At 45.4% G+C, this 24879-nt stretch overlaps 1 protein-coding gene across 3 annotated transcripts in view; it reads right to left on the bottom strand.

Moving 5' to 3' along the window:
• The window catches only part of Hdac4 (histone deacetylase 4), a 249019-nt gene that overhangs the window by 199747 nt on the left and 24393 nt on the right, over window positions 1-24879 (bottom strand). For all 3 annotated transcript variants that reach the window (XM_070003862.1, XM_070003911.1, XM_070003844.1), the window contains exon 2: window positions 20229-20448. In XM_070003862.1, the coding sequence (XP_069859963.1) occupies window positions 20229-20250 (22 nt within the window). In that variant the 5' untranslated portion in view covers window positions 20251-20448. The remainder of the gene's footprint in view (window positions 1-20228; window positions 20449-24879) is intronic.

Here is a 24879-nt window from a genome sequence, read left to right as displayed (position 1 = left end):
TATTTCCCACATGTCATGTTTCAAGATGCATCTGTGTTGTGTGTAGCTCGTGTCTGATTCCTTTTTTAAGTCTGTATACTGCTTCCTTAATGTATATGTCACATTTTGTTTACTCACCTATTGATGGACAAAAACACTTTTTTAGCTAATAATAGATAATGCTGCTTTGAACACTGGTAGATAGATGTTTCAGTTTCTGCTTTCAGATCTTTTGGGCAAATTCCTAGGAGTGTAATACTGAATCAATTGATAGTTCTATGTATAATTGCTAAGAAACTATTAAACTTTTTCATACACTGTACCATTTTGTTTTTTCCCCAGTGGAAAAAAGTTCCACTGTTTTTACATCCTCTCCAATATTTGGTGTTTCCATTTTGTTGAAAATACCTACCCTAGTGGGTGTGAAGTGGTATGCCATTGTGGCTGTGATTTTAATATGCCTAATAATTAGATATATGAACATCATTTTATATCCTTACTATTTGTCTGTCTTCTTTGGAGAAATGGCTATTTAAGGCTTGACCAATTTTTAGCTGAGTTTGTAATGGTTGAATTAGAGGAGCACTTCATGTATTATGGATTCACAATTTTTTTCCCTCCTACTCAATAAGTTGTCTTTTCATGCTGTTTGTAATGTTTTCTGGTTCTTCAGCTTTATTTTTATCCTTTTGGTTTTAAACCTTTGATTATTATATTTAAATAGTTGTACAATGAAAAATTGTAGATGAGGTTCAATTTGTATCTTTCCCCTTTTGTTCTTTAATATCCTATCTAAGATACCAGGTCACAAATATTTTCTCCCATGTGTTTGCTAAGACTTCTATGGTTTTACTTTTTATATTTAGGTCACTGATACCTTTTGGCTTATTTTTTACATATGGTATGAGATCGAAGGGGGGGGGGTCCATCTTCATTCCTTTGGTGTAGATATTGAGTCATTCCTGCACCCAAGAGAATATTGCTTACTTTTAACCTGAAAGGATACTTTAGAGCTTTGTGTCTTAAAGATCTTGCTAATTTTAGGGGTCTTCCTCTGGATGCCCCATGAGTTACAGTTGCTTTCCCTTCCCTGACCAGTGTTGATCTTTCTGAGTAAGGATGTGCAGTCATACTTGTAGTCTCTCATTTCCTAGTGTGTCTTTTCCTTCAGCGTCTCACCATGCTCTTTTGTGTTTTGGCCACCAATCCACAGAATGGAGCATTTGAGATCAGCTGGTAAAAGCCTTCAGTAGGAGGGAGACAGAACAGGTGGTGCACAGTTTGGGTCTGCAGTTGTGCCTACTGTGAACTGACAGACTATGGGAGCGGGCTTTCCAAGGTGCTCTCTCTGCTTACACACACAGTCCGCATTCGTACCTCCTCCCATCTTTCCTGAAAGTATTTACTGGATTTCATTGGGCTATCTTCCATGTAAAAACTTTGATTGCCAGTCATGGTAGCTCATGCCTGTAATCCTAGCTACTCTGGAGGCTGAGATCTGAGGATCACAGTTTAAACCCAGCTGGGGCAGGAAAGTACCTGAAACTCTTATCTCCAAAAAACCACCAGAAAACTGGAAGTGGCACTGTGGCTCAAGTGGTAGAGTACTAGCCTTGGGCTGAGGGACAGCACCCAGGCCCAGAGTTCAAGCCCCAAAACTGACCCAAAATAAAAAACTTTGATCATATGTACCCTCCCAGTGCCCCTCCTTTCTCCCTCCCCTTTCCCTTGGCTTTCCCTGTCCACCCGCACCCGCTACTACTAGAAAGTCTCTCTTTTATGATCATCCACTGATAACAGACAATTAGTTATGACTTACCAAATTGCATCAATCATCCTAAAAACACCAACTGCTCAAATTCTTTTCAAGGACTCCCTAGAGGAGTCGGGACAGGACTCCCACAGGCCAAGTACCACAATGGTGTCCCAGACAATGAGGGGAGCCACGAGAAGAGCAGCACAAATAAAGTCCAGGTTTATCCTGAGAGTCTGAGGAACTGGTTGGAAGACCCTGCTTTGAGTTTCCTGGGATTTCCAGACTGTAGCCATAAGCCTTCAGATCTGGACAGAGAAGAACACAATGTCAACCCAAGTCCTCCCAGACCTTACAACAACTGCCAACCTCACACATAGAGACCTTTCCAAACCCTTGCAGAATGCACATATAAAAGAAGGCAGATGTTCCTGATGAATATAATATCGTACCAATAAGACTGGGGCGGGGGGGGGGGGGGGCGGCAGCTGAGAGAGGGGGAGAAACAGCAAACATTTCCATAAATAAGTCACATCTGTGCCCAGCTCTCTCCCCAGTGAGCATGGCCAAGCTCAGCGCACTGTGAGAAGGGACTCTGTGTCAGGAGCAGCAATCTGTCTCTGGCCATCTCCACCTCAGGCTGCCATCCTGGGGCTGCAAGGCAGCCAGCCATGGCTTGGGAGACAGGAGCGGCAGAGCTGGGCCTGGTGTTTATGTCTGACCCAGACAACTGGGGGCTTATGACGATTTACTGACGCAAGAGCTCCCTTACACTGCATGCCAGAAATTAATCAGGGAGGAGGAATTCTTTTTAAGAAACCACTTGGCAGCCACTGACCAGCCTGAGGCCGGGTGTGTAAGCTGAGCTCCGCCTCTGGCTGCAATGTGGGCAACCAAGGCACGGCAGCACACCCAGGACTTCCAAGCAGGCCCGGGGCCAGGCTGAGGGGTCCTGTCCCACAGCCTGGCCTCTCTCAGAGCCTCCTTCACATGGTTGTTCAGGAAGGTCAGCGTTTACACACTGAGGGCAGCTCCTCTGAGCCAATGACCGGAAACCTCCCATTTTGTCATCTGATGTTAAAATCTCTTCCTAAAAACTGAGTTTTAAGGCTTACAAATCAATAACCAAAACAGGAGCAAGCAAGTTGAAACATCAAATTTGACTCTGAGCCTTCCTATCAGTGAGGTGAGACACAGCCCACGTATCCGGGGCAGTCCCCGGGTGAGAGGCTCGCCGCCTCTACTCAGCCCTGCTCCTGCTGGCCCTGCTGCGGCCTATACCCTGGGCAGTGACAGGAGGCCAAACGGCAGGGCAGCCTATGGGCTCTCGAGGGAGGCACGGTGAATATGGCACAAATGCCCTCACCACTTGGTTTGCTTGCTCAGAACTGAGGTTCAAGCCATTCTGAAATTTCTATTCCTGAAGGTCTCAGGTTATTTCTATTTATGAAAAAGGACAAGAGTGCGACAATACTGACTAAACTGAGACGTGGCAGGCATTCTAGGCCTGGGCCTGAGCTACTGACAAACTCAGACTTGGGCGACAAGGAAGGAACCTGGGCAGCATGCCAGCCTCACTAAGTCCTCATGACGGTCCGAGGAGAGGCTCCTCAGGCTCCTCAGGCAAGCTGGGGAGGAGGTCCAGGCTACTGGGAGGAAATGGGAGCCAGCTCAAGCAGCACACTTCCAAGCCTTACATTACAGGCCACACCTCCTGCCTGGAGAACAACAGGATACTCCAGGCAAAGTGTGGTGAGGGGCTCCGAGTGGCCTAACTACAAACTATGAGAGGATCATAATCATGCCCTACGGGCCCTGGACAGGGCAAGGGGCTCTTGGCAGAACAGCTGGGAGGCCACTGCACACACTAACTCAGCCTGGCTCCAAAGGCCTGAGCAAGGACCACTGCTGCCCTGGCCAGCTTTTATCATCAGGACTACAGGAGAGTAACAGAAACAAGTACAGCAAGCCAAGAACACCTGAACTCTGTCCCTACAGCTATCATCCACAGTTCAAAAATGTGTGTCCACCAACTAGAAAAGACTGCCATTACCTGAGGGATGGCCAAGGCCACTAAAGCATCTCATGCCGGCCAACCTTCCCACATTATTTCCTACACCTCAGAAGGACAAAGTAACTCCTTTACTACAATGCCAACAAGGCCTCCTAGTCAGAAAGCCTCATCTTCTGAAGGAGAACAAAATGAAGCATCTGTACACAATTTGTAAATAAAGTAATTTGTTTTTAACTAAGCAACTATATTGAATAAATACATTTTAAAATGTAACAGAGTAAACATGGCATTTACAAGCCAACCGTGTAACATGCAACTCATGGTTACCAAGCAAAAAAGGTCAATTTTAATGTGAAGAAATAGTTTTTGCTCTCATTCTTCTTCCACTCCAAAAGATTAGATTAGAAAAAAATTAAGAAAGCTACTAAATAGAAGTTGTTTTGCTTCCCACACCAAAGTAGAAGATACTAGAAGTTCTATCTGCTGATCTCTGGTTTATTTCCAACCTTTATGCTTTCAACCTTTTTGACTCTAGCACATGAGTATCATGAATCTGAACTGTCTCACATAGCACCTGGGCCCACCAGAGGATGAAACGAAGGAGTCACTCAAGTCATGGGACACCTGCCTGGCAAGACCAGGGCTGAGGTTCACTAGAGCGAAGCCAGTTCCCACAGTCATGGTGCAACTGGCACCAAAAGTAGCAATCTACACATTATTTCTCAAGTGAAATCCACACTGAGGGGGGGATGGTAAAAGACAAAGAGAGAGGCAGGATGGGAGATGACAGACCAGCAGTCAAGGGTAGGGCAGCTCTAGCCAAAGGCCTTCAGGTCAAAGAGATTTCACATCATTCATAAAGTGTGACATAAACCACGTCATCAAGAATCTGAATGAAAGTGCTCAAGGAGCACTCAAAAACAGCTCAAGGCCAGAGATTTTAACTCAGCCTACTCTAAAATAAACCCAGCAACCACTTCATTGTGACATAAAAGCCAACACAAGCCCAGCAAGCCACCATGGGACTGTTGAGATGCCCTCAACAGTGCAACAGCAGTGTCCTTAGGACAGGGATATGCCCAACATGCAGACCGGGGCACCTTAGACAAGTGGACCTCCATTACTAGCTGGCCTTCACACGTAGGTAAACTTCGGCTTCTACTTCAAAGTCAGCACATTAAGTTATATCAAACCACCCACCACCAAAAAAGGATGGTGGAAGGATAAAGCTTAAAACACAGAGGTGCATATTTGAAGGCTTTGGAATGGAAGGGCTGTCTCAGCAGCAGGACTTGAGGGCCCAGACAAGAGAAAGGAGGAGAAAATAAAAAAGGCACATGTTGAACTTATTTTGCCCCTCAAGGCTGTGGCTGACTATAAGCTGGGGCGCATCTGATGCACCCCGGAGCACCTGACAGTCTCAGGATTCTGGGAAGAAAAATGGGCTTAGGGCTGACAGGGGGCCCGTCAATATGCCAGACCCGCCATGGGGACACTGAGCGGGCGGGCAATGAGGACCAACCAGCCCCACAGAAACAGAATTGATTTGATACAGGAAGGAGCACAGGACAAAAGATGAATGCTCCATATGAGTGGAAAAGTATTTACGCCAACATGGAAATGTAAAGTTATCAATTTGCTTGGGCTTAAAATAGCTTCAAAACATACAAAGCCAAAAACTGACAGAACTAAACTAAAAAACAACATCAACCCACAAGTAGGGATTTTTAAATGCCATTCTCAGCTACACAGAAAAGCGAGGAATTGTCAAAGTTACAAGGTCTGAGCACTAGGAATAACAAACTTCATTAAGTTAACATGTAGAACTGAAGGCCTCCATAAATGATGAAATCTCTTCAGATATGTATCAAACACTTTACAAAGTTGACTGTACAGTTAACAATAAAGTAAAATTCAAAGAATTTTTTAAGGACTGAAATCATACAAAGTAATTTCAGTGGCAATAATGAAATTAAACTAGGAATACTAGGAAACCCATAAATTGTTGAAATTTGTATTTATAAATAACTCATGGATCAAAAAAAAGAAGAGAGAAAATAGGTAACATTGTAAATCAAATTATAAATAAAATAATGTTAGCAAGTTTAAACAAAATGGCCAAAACCATGCATAGGTGTAGAACCTTAAGAAAATATGAAAAAAAAATAGTGATATACACTTTTTTTTTGGGGGGGGGTCAGTTGTGGGGCTTGAACTCTGCGCGTGGGCGCTGTCCCTGAAGTGCTCTACCACTTGAACCACAGCACCACTTCCAGTTTTCTAGTGGTTTATTACAGATAAAGAGTCTCACAGACTTTCCTGCCTGGGCTGGCTTTGAACCATGATCCGCAGATCTCAGCCTCCTCAGTAGCCAGGATTATGGGCGTGAGCCACAGGTGCCTGGCAATATACACATTTATTATGATCAAGACAACAAACAAAATGCCTCCTAAATTAAATTCAGACAATAAAAGGAAACAATGACATTATGAACAAAAATTCTTTCTTTTTTTTTTTCTGCCATTCCTGGGACTTGAATTCAGGGCCTGGGCACTGTCCCCGAGCTTCTTTTGTTCAAGGCTTGCACTCTACTACTTGAGTCACAGCACCACTTCTGGCTTTTTCCGTGTATGTGGTATTGAGGAATCAAACCCAGGGCTTCATGCCTGCTAGGCAAGCAAGCACTCTACCACTAAGCCACATTCCCAGCCAAAGCTTGATTCATTTTAAGTTCAATAGAATCAAGAAAATCAAACACTATTCATTCAAAATATTAACTTAAGTAACATCCCTAGTAGTAAAGAAAATAGGAGAAATAATAAAAGAGTAAGAAAACAAGAGAATAATTATAAGAAGGCTAGAAACGTTCATGTAAGAAACTTTAAAATTTTAGATGAAAAGATGAAAAATGCAAAACACTTAAGTACACAAAAACTGACACACACTAAAGTCTCAATCAATCACCCTATATCAATTGAGGGAACAAATTTACAAATTCACAAATAACCCCCCACCCTATCCCAGCCCCCCTCAAAAAAAAAAAAAACTCCAATAGGATAATCACTAAATTCTTCTAAACATGTAAAAGATCACATCTTTCATAAATTCTTCATAAAGCTTGAACAGGATCAGCAAACTATGGGCACAGACATGATACAATCCGTGCACTAATTTTTGTTCAACTGCACTGCGTGCTATAAGGGGTTTTTACACTGTAAAGTGGTAGGAGGAAGTTGGGTCAGGGAAAGGACGAGAGAAGAAAAATACTCAAGAGGCAATAGGTAGTCCCCAAAGCCAAATTACTTACTGTTTTGATTCTTTACAAAAGAAACTTGGCCAACTCTAGAAATAGAAAAGCAAGAAAACACATCTTAAGGGCCAGCACAAGCTTCATATCAAAACTTGGCCAGAAGCAAAGGCTTATAACCCTGGCCACTCACAAAGCTGAGGGTTGGAAGAGCTCAGTTCCAAGCCAGCTCAGATAGACAAGTTCTCAAACCCACCTATAAAATAACCAGCAAATGCAAGGCTAGAGGCATGGCTCAAGTGCAAAGTAGCGGCTGTAAAAGCAGAACCAATCCTAACAAGAAGAGACCAAGAAAGCCACTTAACCAGGGTATTTCAAGAAAAGGTAATAGAAAGTCCATTTCAAACAAGAACTAAAGTGAAAAACATTACATTGAATACACTAAAAACAAGTTAGGGGAAAATACAAAAAAATACCGAAGATGTCCTTGACTTATGATAAGTTTATATCCTGACAAGCCCATCATAAATTTTAAATATTGTATGCTGAAAATGTATGTATACACCAGAGCCACGGAGCACCCATGTCCAGCACAACATGACACTGTGGTACTGGGCCTGTCTGGGAGCTATGGCTCCCCCATACTGTACCACATATTGACATCCCAAGAAAATACCTAAATTTGAAAATCAAACTACAATTTTTATTTGCGTATCATGGTAGAGTTTATAAAAATGTTAGGAAATATCATTAATTTGGAGACTATGTATTGTACTCATTATTACAGAAAAGTAAGTTTGGATTCATATCCAAAAATCAATCAAGAAAATGTATCAATCAGATAAAGGGGAAGAAACTGATGATTAATTAATGCAGAAAAAGTCTAACATATTAAGCTGAACCATATATAAACCATATTTGCAGGCTGAAAAAGACTAAATGTTTGCAATTTCAGATGATCTAGCCTAATATTTTCATACCTATTCATGAAAAAAACTTTTTAAAAAAATCAGATGAGAACTTCATTAATCTTACAATTTGCACAAAACCTTCAGGAACTCCCATGCAAAAGGAGTGAATACCGTATGATTCCTATTATATGTATTCCTATGGTATTAAACGCTGGAATGGTGACTGCAGGGACGGATGTACCACGTGAGAGTGTGAAGACACTCTGGTCACACACTACAGCTGGTCTGCTTAGCAGCTGCACACCTGTAGGTCTCTCTGGAGGCTGGGAAACGTCAATACAAGCTCTTCACAATGAGCACTCTTCAACAGCAAAACGGACATACAGAAAATCAACTTGGGGGCTGGGAAGGTGGCTCAGTGGTAGAGCGCTTGCCTTGCATGCCTGAGGCCCTGGGTTCGATTCCTCAGCACCCCATAAGCAAAAAGAAAAAAGCCAGAAGTGGTGCTGTAGCTCAAGTGGTAGAGCGCTAGCCTTGAGCTGAAGATCTGAGGGACAGCGTTCAGGCCCCATGACCGGACCCCCCCCCCCAAAAAAAAAAAGAAAGAAAAAGAAAAGGAAACCAACTCAACATCCGCCAGCAGTGACTCATTCATTACACGGTGACCTCACTTTCACAGGTACCCATAGAACAAGAACGGTGCTGTTCATAAGTGAGAATCCCAGAGACAAAAAGTAAAAGCCAAGTACTGAAGTACCACAGAAGGCCAACCATGAAGAGTAGCTACCAATTTACTTCACTTGTAGAGCTCAAATTTTATTAGGCTTTAGTAATAAAGTGAACAGCCCAAGAATTATTATTAACAATATATTAATACAACAATATGAATAGAGTAGACAGTACAAGAATCCCCACGTGGCCCACCAACAGCCTGCAGTGTTCCCTCTTTGAACAACTGATAGGATGAGGGTACATTACCAATTATGAAAGAATCAACACTATATACAATTAGTGAAAAGTCAAGTTCACCTGGACTCCCAATGCCTTGCAGAGGAACCCCGTGTTTCAAGTGGGTGTCATCTCCCTTAGTTACCTCTTGCTCTAATACCCTTGATGGGTCAAGGTCAGGAATATATGCTGTAGGATACACCATACTGGAATCTGAGGCTTTCCCTTGGTTCAAATGGCGTTAGATTACTGGAAGGTCACAGTAACGTACAGAATCCACTTCTAAATTCATGGCATGGAATTAACACATTCTCCCCTCTAAATCGGTTTTAGCAACAACTGATTATCCCCAAACTGACCCCAGGTAGGGGCATGAACAGAAAGTCTCTGGAGACTCAGCATGAGGGAACTATGCTGTCTTCAATGGCAAAATAAACGCTTCAGCTCTGGGAAGGCTGAAAATGTCCACTGTGCAGGAAGCTCACACAGGCACTAGGCACTGGTAAACCCAGGGGCCCCCATACCGCTGCCTCACCAACAGGGCTCCAATCTAGTTACAGAAACCCACTGAAGACAGCCATCATGGTTCAGTTTCTTCTAATGCAAAGACATCAGAACTCAGGAGAGGAAACAAAATGAGACCCAAATCTGGCAAGCGAGGAAATGAAACACTTGCACCTCCACTTCATATTGTAGTGATTTGGGCCAGATCAGATGGCTGCTGCTGGCATTCACATCTTGTAGCTTTTCTTGCCGGAACTCACAACTTATTTCCAAGAAGGACACATTTCAGACACAGCCAACTTCTAGCAGCAAACATATAGAGGCAGAGGAGACAGCATGCCCCAGAGTGGCCCTGGCTGTGTGAGACAGAGCTTTCTAGGAACCAAGAACTGACAGGACAACAGGGTTCAAATGAGGTCTACAGGCCAGGCTCCTTCCTACAGAACACACAAGCAGACCAAGCCCCGGTCAGGTTCAGAACAAGCTACACATAATACAATTGGGAATGCTGGACTGTTCCTATATACTGCTACAACTTCAGAAGGGATAAAGGAAAAGAAAAGGAGGAGAGGGAAGCAGAGCCGAGGTCTTCTGGCCCAGAATCCCATGGCAGAGACTGGAGCCTTGGAGAACAGAGGGAAAACTCAGCTCTGGACTGGCGTGGGCCATACCGCCAGCTGGACTTTATGTGGGTCCTGACCCCTCCCAGGGCACCTCCCTGGAACACCTGAAACTACTACGTTCCTCTCCATGACCTTCCCCAGCCACCCCTGCACAGCCCAGGCCATGGCAGCATCTACCCTTCACCTCTCCTCACCCTATGAGACCTTCAAATCTTTGCAACTGACGTCTTTCTCCTGTATAGCAGCTCAGCAACCTCTACAATTCTAAGACTGACCACTGCCCAGCTCAGTCGAGTGTAAATGTCTGCTTGCTAATATATAAGAAATAACAAGCTGTAAATTTACATTTATTACAACTGGATTTTTTAACTCCAAAGTACCATTTGATATTCTACTTTTGTATATTAACGACAATAAGACATGAGAAAATAAGTTCACACTATTTTTCCAAGGCGGGTCTCTCTCCTCGCCACAGGTGCCATGGGACCACGTGAACTTTCATATGCAGAGGTTAGAACCAAAGCACACAACATGTGACAAGACTCTGAGAGGAAGAGAGGAATATTTCAAGTCTCCAACATTTCAAAAGCCACTAGTGGGAGACTCCCAGAGTGGGAGCTCTTAGATAGGTCCTGGGCCTAAAGCTCCTGCACAATTCTGAGCTTTTCCCCAGGCTTAAGCTCAAATTTCTCAGTGTAAGCTTTGCTTCCAGCCAGATCATATGTATAAGCCAGACACAGAGTATCCAAACAAACTGTGAAGGCACGGGTGTCCTGTATTTAACAATAACTTGTGAAAAACTATGTAGTTTACATAAAACCAGAAGAACATGGCTTTGTAAATAATAATAATAATAACGGTGAAGATATTATCTTAATCACTCATTGCAGCCAGTCTCTCAAAATGGACATACTGTCCGATGTGGTGGTGTGTGTGCCTGTAATCTCAGGAGACGGAGGCAGAAGGATCATAGCTTCTAGGCCAGCCTAGGCTACATAATGAATTTGAGGTAAACCTGGGCTAGGCTACATAGTAGGACACTGTCAAAAAAAAAAAAAAAAAAAAAAACTCAAATATTTTGAGTTAACAAAGAACTGTCTAGAAGTGTCTGTTTGGGTCTGGCTCCCCACTGCCCACAGAGAAGCTCTGTAGAAGCTTCCTCCCAGGCTGCCCATGTCTGTCAGCTCCCAAATAAAATAAGTGCTGGCTTAAAGGCAAAAGTCAAAACTGCCCCTTCGGCCAGGTGGCCCTTGACACTGGGTCCAGGGCCTGTGGTCCCCAGGCATTGGAGGCACTCACCAGTGAGGCCCCTCCCTGCCACTTTCCCCCAACCCCCTACCCCACCCCATCCCGGCAGCCCAGCTTCTCCATGAGCCTCTCTGCCCTGAACCAGGTCTCCTGAGTCAGGTGGAGGCAAACGTGGGCTACTGCCTGCACATCCAGACACAGCACATCCTCAACCTCTCCAACCACTATGGAAAGGCATCGGTGTTCTCCCCACACTTTGTCTCACAAAACGCTGTCAATGACTGGGGAAGAAAGAGGGGATTAAATCACAGGAAGATATCAAGATGCATGGACAAGTGAAGCACCCCAGAAACCAGAGAAGCCCAAAGGGGGATGGCCCACCCAGACCTCCGGGGGAGCATCTCCTACGAGCTGGGCTACATGGCCAGTGCCACTGGCACGGGGGACCCTGGGTGCTAGGCCAGGAGCCCCGGGCGCTGGTACTCAGGTACGCTCTATTCTCTACAGTCCCCTGCAACTGACACCTGCCCTCAATCATGGTCTTTGAGACCCTGTTGGCTACACCTCTATTTAGGCGAAGAATCACTTTCCTCAACAGTTGTTTTTTTTTGTAAAGACCTCCGAGTCTCCTGTGGAGGACCCACTGAGGAGGACCTCGGTGTCTTGCGGTTGGTCCCGAGCCCTCCACCGAGCACCCCCATGCCAGCGAGGTCCCTCACCACTCCCTTCTGATGTTGCAAGACTGGGGACCCCAAGAGACAAAACACACTGGAGATCTGGCTCCCTCCTCAGATACCACACCCAGTCCCCAAAAACTGGGCTCCATCATTTAATGGTGACTATCGACATCCATGAATTATCTTGAGGGGCCAAGAGGGGCACTAATTTCCCAGTCTCCACACTCATCACGACCACCAAGGAGTGGATCTTATACACAAACACTCTCCCGCTTACTGCTGCAGAAAAACTTGACTTTCCTGTGTCCAAATTCCCCCAGCACCTTCTCCTATTTTCTAAAAACGTTTTATCCACTCATGCACAAGGCGTCACTCCCTCACCCCAGCCCCTTCAACGGGCCAAGAACAAAGCAGCGCCATGGAGCAAGCAAAGGCCACCGGTGCGCTTTCACAGCCACGTGGGCACTCTGCAGCCACCAAGGCCCAGAGCATGAACACACAGGATTCGCCACGAGACAACGGCAGGTAGCCTTGCACTCTGTGCCAGCCCAGGATGGGGTCAGCCCTGATTTGGACAGACTCAATTTTATGTGTGATAAAGACAACTAAAGCATCACACCACTGGTCTCGGGGAAGGATCTGCACTAAAGACACCCTTGCTCTCAGAGAGAGGGTGAAGGGCTTTGGAGACTACATCCAGAAACCCTGTGCACAAAAGATCAGATTCCACAGTGTTCGTTCTCTGAACTCTAACAGCAGTTCAAGTCCTACCAAACCAGCAAAACTCTAAGAAACACAATTGTACAAAAGGCTAATATCTACCAAGGAATTTCCTAGGAAAACTCACAAGAGGAATGAACTTGGCTCTGAATGCAATCTAATCAAATTGCAACCTGTACCTCTTACACCACAGGCTTCAGCACCTGCTAACATGGTGTGAATGTAGTGTCCCCCTCCTCAATGAGACAGTGATAAGAGTGAGGCCACTGGGGACTGATTAACTAGTGGGTTTTCACTCCCACGTGAGTTGCGCACCCTTGTGAAGGAGGCTTCTGGCCCTCTGCCTGTGGAGAACACAGCAGGGCACTATCTGCGAAGCAGAGAGCAGCCCTCACCAGACACCAAGTCTACAGGCGCCTCCATCTTGGATTTACAGCCTCCAGACCTGTGAGCAATGAATCTCTGTTGTTTCTAAGTTACAAAGCCTAACAGGTGTTATTACAGCAGCAGAAAGGACTGAGACTTGGACAAGCAGATTATAAGGAATAGTCTTTCAAAAAAAACTGTCTATGATGATGAAGCTTAAAGAACTACAGCTGTCACCCATCACAACTCCACTCAGTGAAGATCTGGGTGATGGCTATACCACAGGGGACCCCACCATCTAAGAAGCTTAGCTGAATGTACAAAACAAATGGTTTCACTTAGTGACCACTAAACAAGATCAAGGTACTTCACCCAACTTATTCCTTTAGGAAAGCTATTTCAATAGAACAAAAATATGTAAGTTAGCTATGTATTTTATTAGGGAAAAAAATGCAGGGCTGGGAAGGTGGCTCAGTGGTAGAGCACTTGCCTTGCATGCATGAGGCTTTGGGTTCGATTCCTCAGCACCACATAAGCAAAAAGAAAAAAGCCGGAAGTGGTGCTGTGGCTCAAGTGGTAGAGCGCTAGCCTTGAGCTGAAGAGCTGAGGGACAGCACCCAGGCCCAGAGTTCTGGCCCCACGACCGGACCCCAAAAAAAGCAAAGGTTGGACTTTAAAATATGCTTCACTGTCACTTTTCCAAACAGACAGCTGCAGGAACTCAGAAGACAACCGAAGCGCTGGAAGGTTTTCATGGTCCAATCTCAAAAGCTCTAAAACCCCATGGGGCATGGAATTTCTAGTCCTGAGTCAAGATCTTCACATTCTAGTAGAAGCAGGAAGTGGGTGGAGATGGAGGACAGAGTGACACAGCCTGGAGACCAGCAGTCTGGGGGCTGTGGCCGATGGTCCCGACGGCCCAGGGAACCCTAAGCCCCAGGTAGCCTCTCAGGGCAAAAGCTATCTCAAGGCTCTCCCAGGCCAGGAGAGTTCCCATTTCTTATTTGTTCTCATGAAATCAGCAAACAGAAGAAGGCTGAGTGAAAGTAAAATGAAGTTTTAACCCAAATATTCACATTAACTTGGTATGCCACTCACTCCTTCAGCTCAGATTAGGGACTGGCCAAGAGAGTTCAGAAAAGGTTCACAAAACACAGAAGATGCAACACAAACAGCACAAAAGCCAAAGGTTCCGCTGAATCCAGGCTGATGGAGACACAGGACTGGTGGTGTCACATAGGACTGGGAACAGGGTGGGTGTCTCTGCACCAAGCTCACCCCTCTGCAGCCATACTGAGCCCTGTCTTCACCAAACCAGGCCAACTGGACAGCAAGCACTGTCCCGCTCTTCAAACACGGCTAACACAACTTTCCATGGGAATGTCTCCTTTGACGGCACACACAGCTACGAGATACAAAACCTGCTCATTGCCTCTCATAGCACAAATCACTTGGGCCCCGGGGACTTGCTGCCCTGCTGGTAGGGCCAGGGAACCCTAAGCAAACAGGGAGGATGCATAACCATCTGGGCCTAAATCACTCACCATTCTGCCTAGAGAGAAGCACGTGAGGACTGTGGGCTCCAGTGCCAGGCTGGCCTCCAAAGTACTGTCTGACCTCATGTCAGCCATCTGACAGCAGTAAATATTGGTTTCCTCACTCCCACAACGGAATGGTGGCGTCCTAGCTCACTGCACAGGGTTATCGTGCCACACAAATGAAATAACTGGAAGGCACAATTCAGAACGAACTTGCTATTCATTTTGGTCTCTTAAAAGCACAGCAGGGTTTGACTTGGAGTAAGCAAGTAATCAATGTTGATTTATGATAAGTATAAGTTTTAAACACCTACAGTTAAATAGAGCCAGCTCTGCGGCTGAAGCAGCTCCCGGCCCTGCACAGCCCCGGCGTCTGGAGGCGGCTGCTCATCTGCACACCTGTCCACGTACGACCTGCCCCACCGACACACTGCAATTACAGCCTTTCTGTTCCACCACCAAGCTGTGCTCAATGGTTTCTAATGACTCTCGTACAGGGTTTTCTATGTCAAATACATACCGGGAGTTCATTCTAAAATTTCAATATCATTAATCATCCAGCATTCAGCATCTCAGAACTCTGAAATTTGCATTTCTACAATGGGGGCTTTGAAAAAAGGACACAAATGCAAATGTTCCACAAAGTGTATAAGAATTTTCAGAGAATTGCCAAAACAAACCATCAATGCTGCATTGACAGTGACTATTCTAAGCCCTTCGTAACGACTGAGTACTCATGATTTTTAGAAGACAAAACACAATCTGAGGATTGAAAAAACAGAAGTAGGTTGAAAAATAAGTCCTTATGTCTACATGATTTCCAGAACAAATCTTGACTGATTAAGATCCCACATAATGATGGCATGGAGAAGCCGGGGCAGGGACAACTTGAGAGCTGCAAATGCTAAGTGTGCTGACGGCTGGGAAGAGGCCAGGAGGACACAGGCTGGCTACAAGCAACGCGGGTAGCATCAGGAAATGTACAGAGCATTCTGGAACTCGCTCCAGTAGAAAGCAAACAGGAGGCTTTCCTGGGATCCTGTACTCCCATCCTCCTTCAGCCGACTGCCTGAGTTGTATCATGTTTTTCTCCAGAGCACTGGGCAGCATGGAGGAAACAGTCTCCTGTCCATGTCCTTGTCAGCATCCCACCTCAAAGCTGTGCCTACAACCTCTGGTCTCCTGGACCTTCCCAGGTGGCCATGAAGCCCTGTCTTCTGAGCTAAGGCCCTGTCTCCTGGCCAAAGCTGCTAGCCCTCCTCGTGACTGGCTAAGTCTGCTCTCTGCAGTCTCCTGAGGGCCCAGGCTTAGAGCCCCCATCTCACCCCAGGCCTTCCCACAGCTATTCCCTGGTCTGGGGTCAACAGAGTCTCTTTCAGTCTAGAGCCCTGCTGCCACCAGGAACTCAGAATCCATGTCTGTGTTAATCACAAGCCCACAAAGTATATGTACATATCCTGTTAAAAAATATGTAAGACCAGTTGGTTCATGCCTATAATCCCAGCTGCTCAGGAGACAGAGATCAGATCATCTATGGGATAGAGGCTTGAGGCCAATCTGGGCAAGAGATAAGCAGGACCCCCCATTTCAATAGAAGAGCCGGGGGCTTGTCATCCCAACTACTGGGAAACATAGAAGATATCAAGGCTGTCTTGGCAAAAATGAGAGACCCAGTCCAAAAAATGACTAACACAAAAAAGAATGGAGAATGGCGCAAATGTCGAAGTGATCACCTAGCATTCAAGTCCTGAATGTGAAACCCCAATAACGCCCAACAAACAAAGATGTGCATTATTCCTGAAAAACACGACGACTGCTGAGCATATTCTAAATGCCGTAACAATGTTCCCTATAAAGTGGGTTCTGGTGGCTCAAGCCTATAATCCTAGCTACTCAAGAGGCTGCAATATAAGGATAGAGGTTTGAAGCCAGCCCAAACAGACAAATCCACGATTCTTACCTCCAACTGAACAGCAAAACTAGATACACAGCTCAAGTAGTAGAGCACCAACCTTGAGTTGAAAAGCCAAGCAAGACCAAAAGACCCTGAGTTCAAACCTTGGGACACACACACACACACACACACACACACACACACCACACACACACACACACACACACACGCATACATACACACGCATACACACACACGCATACACACACACACATACACAAAAGTCCCTTAATGAGATACTTCTTTAGTAACAAATAACACTCAATAACTTTGGAAGCCATACTGGTTGGAATAAACAGATTCAAGACCAAAAACCTGGAGACTAACAGAAGACAACTGAAGGAAGTTCAGGATCCCAGTTTGGCTGAGTTTCTCCTAGAGACTCAGGATAACTGTAACTACAGTTGGCAGGAATCAGACAACCTTGGATCACCAATCACCAAGTTATTGTTGACAGAGACTCTAGCTACAAAGTTTAACAGAGTATTTAAAAAAAAAAAAAAACATAGAATGGTACAAATGAAAGTCCTGATTTTGAATTATACAAACTTCCCTCAAAATGGTTACTTTGTTTCCAACTCAGCATCCAGGCTAGTTAGACCATCCAAGCTTCTCATGGAGACTGGGTGGAGCTAAGAAGCCCTAGTGACTCCATGCTGTCCCTGCACAACAGGCTTCCTGTCAAGGGCAGCACTTCAGGGACCACAGACACATCTGACAACCCGCTGTGGGCTCCTTGAACTTCAGAATGCTTCTCAACAGGCTTCCTCTAACTCTAGGCAGGGATTTGAGCAGGAAAGGCAAGCTACCCTGGAAGGCCAGGGCATGTAAATGGGTGGCTGAGGAACACCACCAGTTTTCTGGTAGCCAACCAGGTTACCAATATCCTAGGGTACATGTTGACCCCATGGAAAGCCAGGAGAGCCACTTAAGGGAGAACAGAAAGGCAGGGGAATGGCAGCTAGTCCCGCTAGCAGGCCACAGAAGCACCCAGCCACCCCACACCTCCCCATCAGCTTGTATCGGGGACCTGCCTACCCGGCAGAGGCTCTGCCCTGTGAGTCCATCCTGGCCTGTCTTGGCACACCCCAGCAGTGAGGGCTGCAGCCCAGTCAGGCCAGAAGCACACTTCAGAGCCTCCTTCCCAGAAGAGTTCTCACAAACTAAACCGACCCCAGCCCTTTCCTCAGGCTGATCACAGCATTAGAAACAGTTATTTAGAGCAATAAATCCCAACAGCTAAGCGGCTTTTACGTCAGAGAGCCAGGGCCTGGCTTTGGCAAAGTCCAGAAAGAACAGTAATAAAAGCATAATGCGCACCTCACCCAACACTGAGGGAGTCTAAAGAAAAACGGGAGAGAAGACTTACACACATGAAATAAAGAGGCCACTTGATCGCCAAGCAAAGCCTAACTGCCCTGCCAGCATGAAAGAAGAGACCTAATGGCAGCTGGCTTCCACCAGAGCCTAGCACACCACCAGAGCTGTACCGGACCACACAGGAGCAAGCAGGACCCTTGCCAGAAAAGCCGTGGGCAAGGGGGAGCCAGGCAGGCCAGAGGAGGGGCCAGAGCCGACCTGAGCGAAGACACCAGGAACCCAGACAAGCAGTCAAGGAGCATGGCAGCGAGCGTCGGGGTGATGCAAGAGGGCACGAGTGCTCTCACCCCAGCCTGAGGAGGAGGGAACAGGGGTCCCCAGCTCTGCCCCCTTACAGCCCGAGAAACTTGCTGTTCAAGAGGGTGGGGGCGTGGCTACTGCACTGGGTTAGCACCCCAGAGCTGCAAAACAATACAAAACAAAAAACAGCAAACTGAATAACTGGCTATTAATTCTCTTCCTCCCTAAATGTCTATTAAAATGCTACTATGAAAAAATATTAATAAATTGTGAAAGGGTTTACAGCAAGGCTTGACAATTAGAGAAAAGATGCATCAACTGACAATAAGGAGCTGGAAGAACTCCTCTGGAAGCCCCAAATCCAACCGGGCCACCCTGATGGGCAATGTCACTCAGCAAGGACACCGGCAGTCACAAAGCCAACCCTGATCCAACCACGCCAGGAGGAACACAGCAGGGTACTGTAGTTCCAGAATATGCAAAATGAACAAGCCCCACTTAACAGAAAGGTAAGGGCAGGGACTTCTCCAGTTTGCTAAAAAAAAATTTTTTTTAATGAGATGGCCTGAACTGCCCGGTGCTGGTAAGGTGCGAGAAAAGGAATATAGGCCTCTTTCTCAAAGATGACCAGACAGGTCAGCTGAGAGAGCACTTTGGAGCAAATCAGTGAACTGGAGGATATTCTGAAGATGCCTGGTGACGACCCTGCTTCCACTTTTACAATCTCCAGTGCAGATTCTTACACAAGTGTGCAAAATAAACACATAGGCACTATAAACAGTGCTACAGCTATTTACAAGTTATCAAAAACAATATTAGATTTACATACATGCCGACATAAAGATGCATTGAAGAAACATGAAACACCTACCCCACATAAAAACCTCCAGGCTATGAAGATGTACACAAATGCAACACTACACGTTTACACACAACAATGAAGCAACCTATCCCAAGAGCGGGAGGCAGATCTGTCTACTACATATACTTCAGTCCACAGAGCTCAACATTCCCCCACCCTGCCCAGCAATGGTCATAAACCATCTCTTTACAACAATCAATACGTGAACAATCTGAATCAATAAAACTTCATATCTAAATAAAGTCTGGAACCCTGCCCTTTGCAGCTTTCAGACAAAGACAATCACACCCAAGGGGGTGGTATGTGGACATTCTTGGGCAACCTTGGAGAAGGAAGTCCAGACCCTAAGCCTCCGCCACTACCCCAACAGAGCAGAGCCTGAGCCGAGGCTGACAGAACCTCAGGGTCTCAGGATTCCATCCAGACATCTGTCCAGCTTCTTGTGTCTGTCCTCGTCAACTGAGGACAGACACTAACACCTAAGAGCCCTAAAGTCTCGAGTATCACCATGGACTGGAAAAGGCTGGAAACAAGTGGCCTATGGACCACTTAAAGAGGGACAGACTGAGCTCTCTGAGTGTTCATGATACATGCTGCAACTTTATGGGGTCCTAAGGCAGGAAGTTCCCACATGTACATGCCTACATGCTCCTGAAGCTGAGTGACAATCACAAGGATTCCAATCCTATTCTCCCCACTCTTTATGACATTAAACAATCCCTCCTTCCCTGCAGTTCCAACACTATTTAGGGCTGTTGGAAAGCATAAATACTTGTAAAGTGTTTCGATAGCACCCAATAAAATACTCAAACACTAGGCTCAAGTCTACGGTCACTTCCTGTGGATGCAAATCACACAACTTGTTCCACACTTGGCTCAGGGTATCTTAACAGAGGAACTCCTTCAACCCATCCTAACAAAAAAAAAAAAAAAAAAAAGCCTGGACACAAAACTAACTCCATCACAGCCATCACCCTGTTCAGAACCAATTCTTTTCCTCCTGCCATCAAGAAAACTGGCTGCTGCTTGCATCAGCATGCAAAGCCATGGCTTCACGCCAAACTCCCCTGGTTCTTTATCAGCCCCCTTTTCACCAAGATGAAGAGCCAACAGTCCACTCTGTGCTTGGTGGTGTCATGAAAGCAGTGGCCATTATCAAGAAAAACAGAGACTACTATCCAGCCAGCAGGCTACACTGACAGCAGTAGACGTCTGTAAAGAACAAAACAATCGCTGTGCAGAGAAGGAAGGAGGCAGGCCTTACCTGGATGGCTTTGGGAGCTCATTGCTAGTAGCGTCTATGCCCTTAAAAATGGCTCAGAATGTCCAGGTAAACAATAGTCCCAAAGAGCTTCAAACTTCCACCAACACATACAGAGGATCTGGTCCCAGCCACGCAAACTTGGAGTCTCCTGACAGTCTTGTAACCCAAGTAATCCACAGGAGAGAGAGCAAGGTCTTCACCTGGCTTTCTGAAGACAAACCTGTGTGGTTAGAAGAGAGATACCAGTTAGGATGGGACAGCTGGAGAGAGTGACACTGAGGAAGAAGACTTTCTCACAGGTTTCTACCAGTGATTGATAAAGCAATCAACATGGAACCATTTCTACATATACACACCAGCTGGGATGATTAGCGAATCCTAATATGTGCAAAAACATCTGGAGAGCAGAGTTCCCCAACCCCAGCACTACTGACATGGGGTGAACACCTGGCTGCTGGGGACTGGGAGGCTGTTCCAGGCCTTGTAAGATAGTTAGCAGGATCTTTGCCCTCCATCCCAGGTGCCAGTACCCCTCAAAACTTGACCTCTCCACAAACCAGTCACCATAAAAACACATTCAGGAACACCAACCCACGATCCCTGACCCAGCCTGCTCCAGTGCTCACTTCTGTGCATCACCTCCAAGAGGACAACAATGCCCTTTCCCCAACTACTTATGATCAAAGAACCCTAACAAACTCATCCTGTCGAGGATTACCCTCAGAGGTTAGCTGTTTAGATGGTTTCCAATCTTTCATTATTACCTACAACTCTGATTCATATCTTTATGAGTATTGTCTTAGATCCGGTTATTTCCTTAGGAAACACAGTGACGTTTTATCTTCAGGTTCAACATTTTTTCATTCATCCCAGTCACGAACACACATTGAAAAGCCAACTTTTTCATAAAATTAAATGCTTAGTATACTTGGGGTAGGGGAAATGCTGTATCTTAGCTGGGTATATTGTCCCAGCTCGCAGACTGCCCTGTGTGTCTCTAGCCCTGTAAACTTGTTCTGCCCTAATATTGTGAAGAACCCTAAAACCAGCTTATCCCCATTTCCAGTCTAGGTAACTTGAGGGAACTGGATATTGGTGGCAGTGATATTATTTTCCTCTACCTGGATTCAGCTAGCATGTCTTTTCTTTTAATCGTGAAATTGAAAGCTGCTGTCAGAAGATGTATGGGGGGGAAAAGGGGAATCTCTTCACTTACTTTGCTTAAAGCATGACCCCTTAAACACATGCTGATTCTCTTCCTGCTCAGGAAAAATACTCTGCAATGACATCTTTTGGTTATTATTTTTATAATTTGCTCTGGCCTCCCAAGCAATGCCCCGCCGTGGGCTGGAATGCTGGGATCTGGCCTCCCTCACCACTGACACATCTGCTGTTTGCTCTGCAGCCCCAGGAGGCCTCTCCAGCACATTCTACACAGGACTGCTTCCACAGCACCAGCTTCATTCTTTATGACTTCTGATGTGGTTTAATGAAGCCTGAAACTTTGTTTCCAACTAAGTTGAAAACAACACAATGCTTCACTACCTACTCCATCACCTTCTCTCCTCAGCGGCACCTCTGCACAGCAACCTCTTCTTGTTCTACTTGTGTCTTGCCCTAGCCAGATTGAGACTTGAAGCCCTGTTCAGAGGTACATTCTTGGGCATTTCCCTGTCCACCCCCTCTGAGGCATCTTGCTAGGGACTCTTCAAGTCCAGCTCTCCCAGACCCGAGGGCAGCCTGGGGGCAGTGTGTTCACCCAAACCTTGTTCACTCTGCTTGGCAGGGCACCAGCCCCAAGCCAAGTGCCCAGTGGACTCTGCAGCGCTGCCAGGCACAGATGGATCTTCTCTTCTCCCATCTGCAGAGTGAACAGCCGTTTCTCTGTGGTACAATACATACATTCTAGAAGAACCTCACTTTGGGCAAAACTTACAAGAAGAAACTATTCAAATCTTCATGACCTGCACTCTATAAAAATCAGTAATAACTAATAAGAAAACTACCACAGTTTTTTAAAAAGATGGTATATATTCCTAATAGAGTCTAAGAAACATAGAACTGACGTTTGGTAGTAGAGGTTTGTAAAAGAAAAAACAAGTTTCTGAGTTACTAAATGAGGGACAACTGAGCTCAACCACACCATGACACTGCCAACTATCAGGATTAAAGAGCAAGACCCAGTGGAGAGAGGAGTCAGGATCATATGAGGTAGCAACAAAATCGTCTGCAGGGAGGTCAGACATTTTGTGACGTAACTCACTGACTCCAAGCACTGCAGTCTCAGCAATGAAAGAACTACATGTATGACCACAGTCCATCCCATAGATTTATCACCTAGTAACACAGTGGCCGTCTTAGATTGTGTAAGTATATGCTATGCTGGTGGCAAAATGACAAAATCATTGAGCAACATCGTTTCATGTGCGTCCATCCCACCACTAAGCAACACAGGATAAATCACAAATAAATTAAAAGATGGAAAGATATATCATGCAAACACTAATCAAAAAAAGAAAGCTGTAAAGACTGTTAGGTTGTTTAAAGTCAATGTTAGAGGAAGGATAACACATTGGATTTTTCTAACAATGGAGGGGTCAGTTTAGGTATAAACACTCTGTGTCTGGAAACAGAGGACATATTGAAAGCAAGACTGTCAACAGCACAAGGAAAAAATTATACATATAAAATCAGAGCTGGTTACAGCTGGAAAATTCTGCCCCCTGCTCTCAGGAAGTGTGAGAACAAATAGAAAATTAGTTAGAAGAGAGACCTGAGAACACTACCAACGTGACTGAGATGTCTCTAGCCCTGTACAAATGGGAGTGGGAGAGACACAGCTCTTCACTTTTCTTTGAAGGGAGAGAGCAGGCAGAGAAAGAACACCTTCTGAATCATAAAGACCACATACAAGTCTCAGTAAATATAAAAGGGCTCAAGTCACTTAAGGCACATTCTCTGACTAAGCTGAAATTAGTCAGCAATAAACATAAAGATCACTGATAATCCTGCTTTTTCTTTTTTGGCAGCAATGAGTCTCAGCATAGGGCCATGTGCTTGCTCGGCAGGTGCTCAACCACTTGAGCCACTCCTCTAGCCCTCAAATCCCAAATATTTGCCAAGTAATTAAGATACTTCATGAGTGAGAAAAAATTCAAAACAGAAACTGGAAAGCACATAAATGTGCACTGCCTAGAAGAAAGTTTACAAGAAAAGAAGGCTTCGACTCAATGATCACAGGTTTTACTTTAAGAAATTAGAAGCAGGCCAGAAACAGTCTCTCATGCTTATAATCTCAGCTAAAAAGGGAGGCTGCGATCTGGAAGATCAGTTTAAAGCCAGCCTGGGCAAACTTTGGTAAGACACCACCCATCTCTACAAACAATCTGGGCACGATGGCACCCGCCCCCACTATGCCACAGACTGCAGGTAGAATGACCATGGTCCAGGCTGGCCTCAGGCAGCTGGGGATGGCTGAAGGGGCACAGTACTTGTCTAGCTAGCTCAAACCCCACTATTGCAACAAAAAAGAAAGAGGGGAGGAGAGGGAAAATTAGGGGGAAATGCCAGGAAGAAAAAAGAAAAAGGAGCAGGGAGTAGGAGATGTGGAAGGCAGAAGGAGAAAAAAAGAAAGTAGACATCAATAAAATGAAAAAAAGAAAACATAAAGCCAGGGATGGTGGCACATGCCTGCAATCCAGGCATGGGGGGGGGGGGGGGCACGGTGCTTAGACAGAAGGATCACGAGTTCCACACAGCCAGGACCTTGTCCTTTCAAAAAAGAAAAGGAAAACATGAGTGGAACTAAAAGCTAACTCTCTGTTGAAAGGCAGTGTGTCTACAGAAGTTGGTGGTCTTGCAGGTGTCCGAATTACAGAGGTGAACCCACCGCATCCTAGGCACCCTCAGGGGTGACTTCTTGGTACCGCATGTCCAGGGGTATTAAGGGTCTACTGAAGTTTAAAGTTACAAAGAAACACTGAGAGGACCTGTACTACTAAGTATAATGAATTATAAACCTCTACAGTTAAGATGTAAGAGCAAACCAAGGGACAGAGTGTTCTCAGACCAACACAAATGTAACCACCACTCTGCAACCAAGCCCCCCACCCCACACCCCGCATCCCAAGTCCCAAGGGACTGGGTCCTTTCAATGCACAGTGTTTAAGGTCATGACCCAGCAGCATTCAACTTAGAAATCAGCAGGGACCAGTTACAGAGCTAAGGTGAAAGTACAGCAACAAAGCCCAGTGCAAAGAACAACCAAGAATAGTCTTTCTGATAGGTAAAAAAATGTGAGCAGATAAAAGAAGGAACCATAAAGGAAAAGGAATACTTACACTGAATTTAAAATGATGGTTTATTAAAAGACTCAGTTGGGGGTGGGGGGTAGTAGTCTACAGTGTAGAAGCAATTCTGGCATAAGTATACTCAACAAAGGGCCAACACTCAAAACACACAACTAAGTCTCACAAATCCTTAAAGAAAAGGCAGACAACCCAAGTTCATATATATATATATATATATGTACATATATGTATGTGTGTATATACATATATATTTGCATTGGTGAGAACCTTTCCAAAAGAGGATGCAAGTGGTCAATCAACATGTAAATAGGTACTGTGCATCTGAGATCATAGGGAAATCT

This window comes from Dipodomys merriami, unplaced genomic scaffold (genome assembly GCF_024711535.1).
Source record: "Dipodomys merriami isolate MVZ:Mamm:240054 unplaced genomic scaffold, mDipMer1.0.p SCAF_1, whole genome shotgun sequence".
Lineage (NCBI taxonomy): Eukaryota > Metazoa > Chordata > Mammalia > Rodentia > Heteromyidae > Dipodomys > Dipodomys merriami.
The sequence above is the reverse complement of the archived record's forward strand: the minus strand, read 5'-3'. Positions and strand labels throughout refer to the sequence as shown.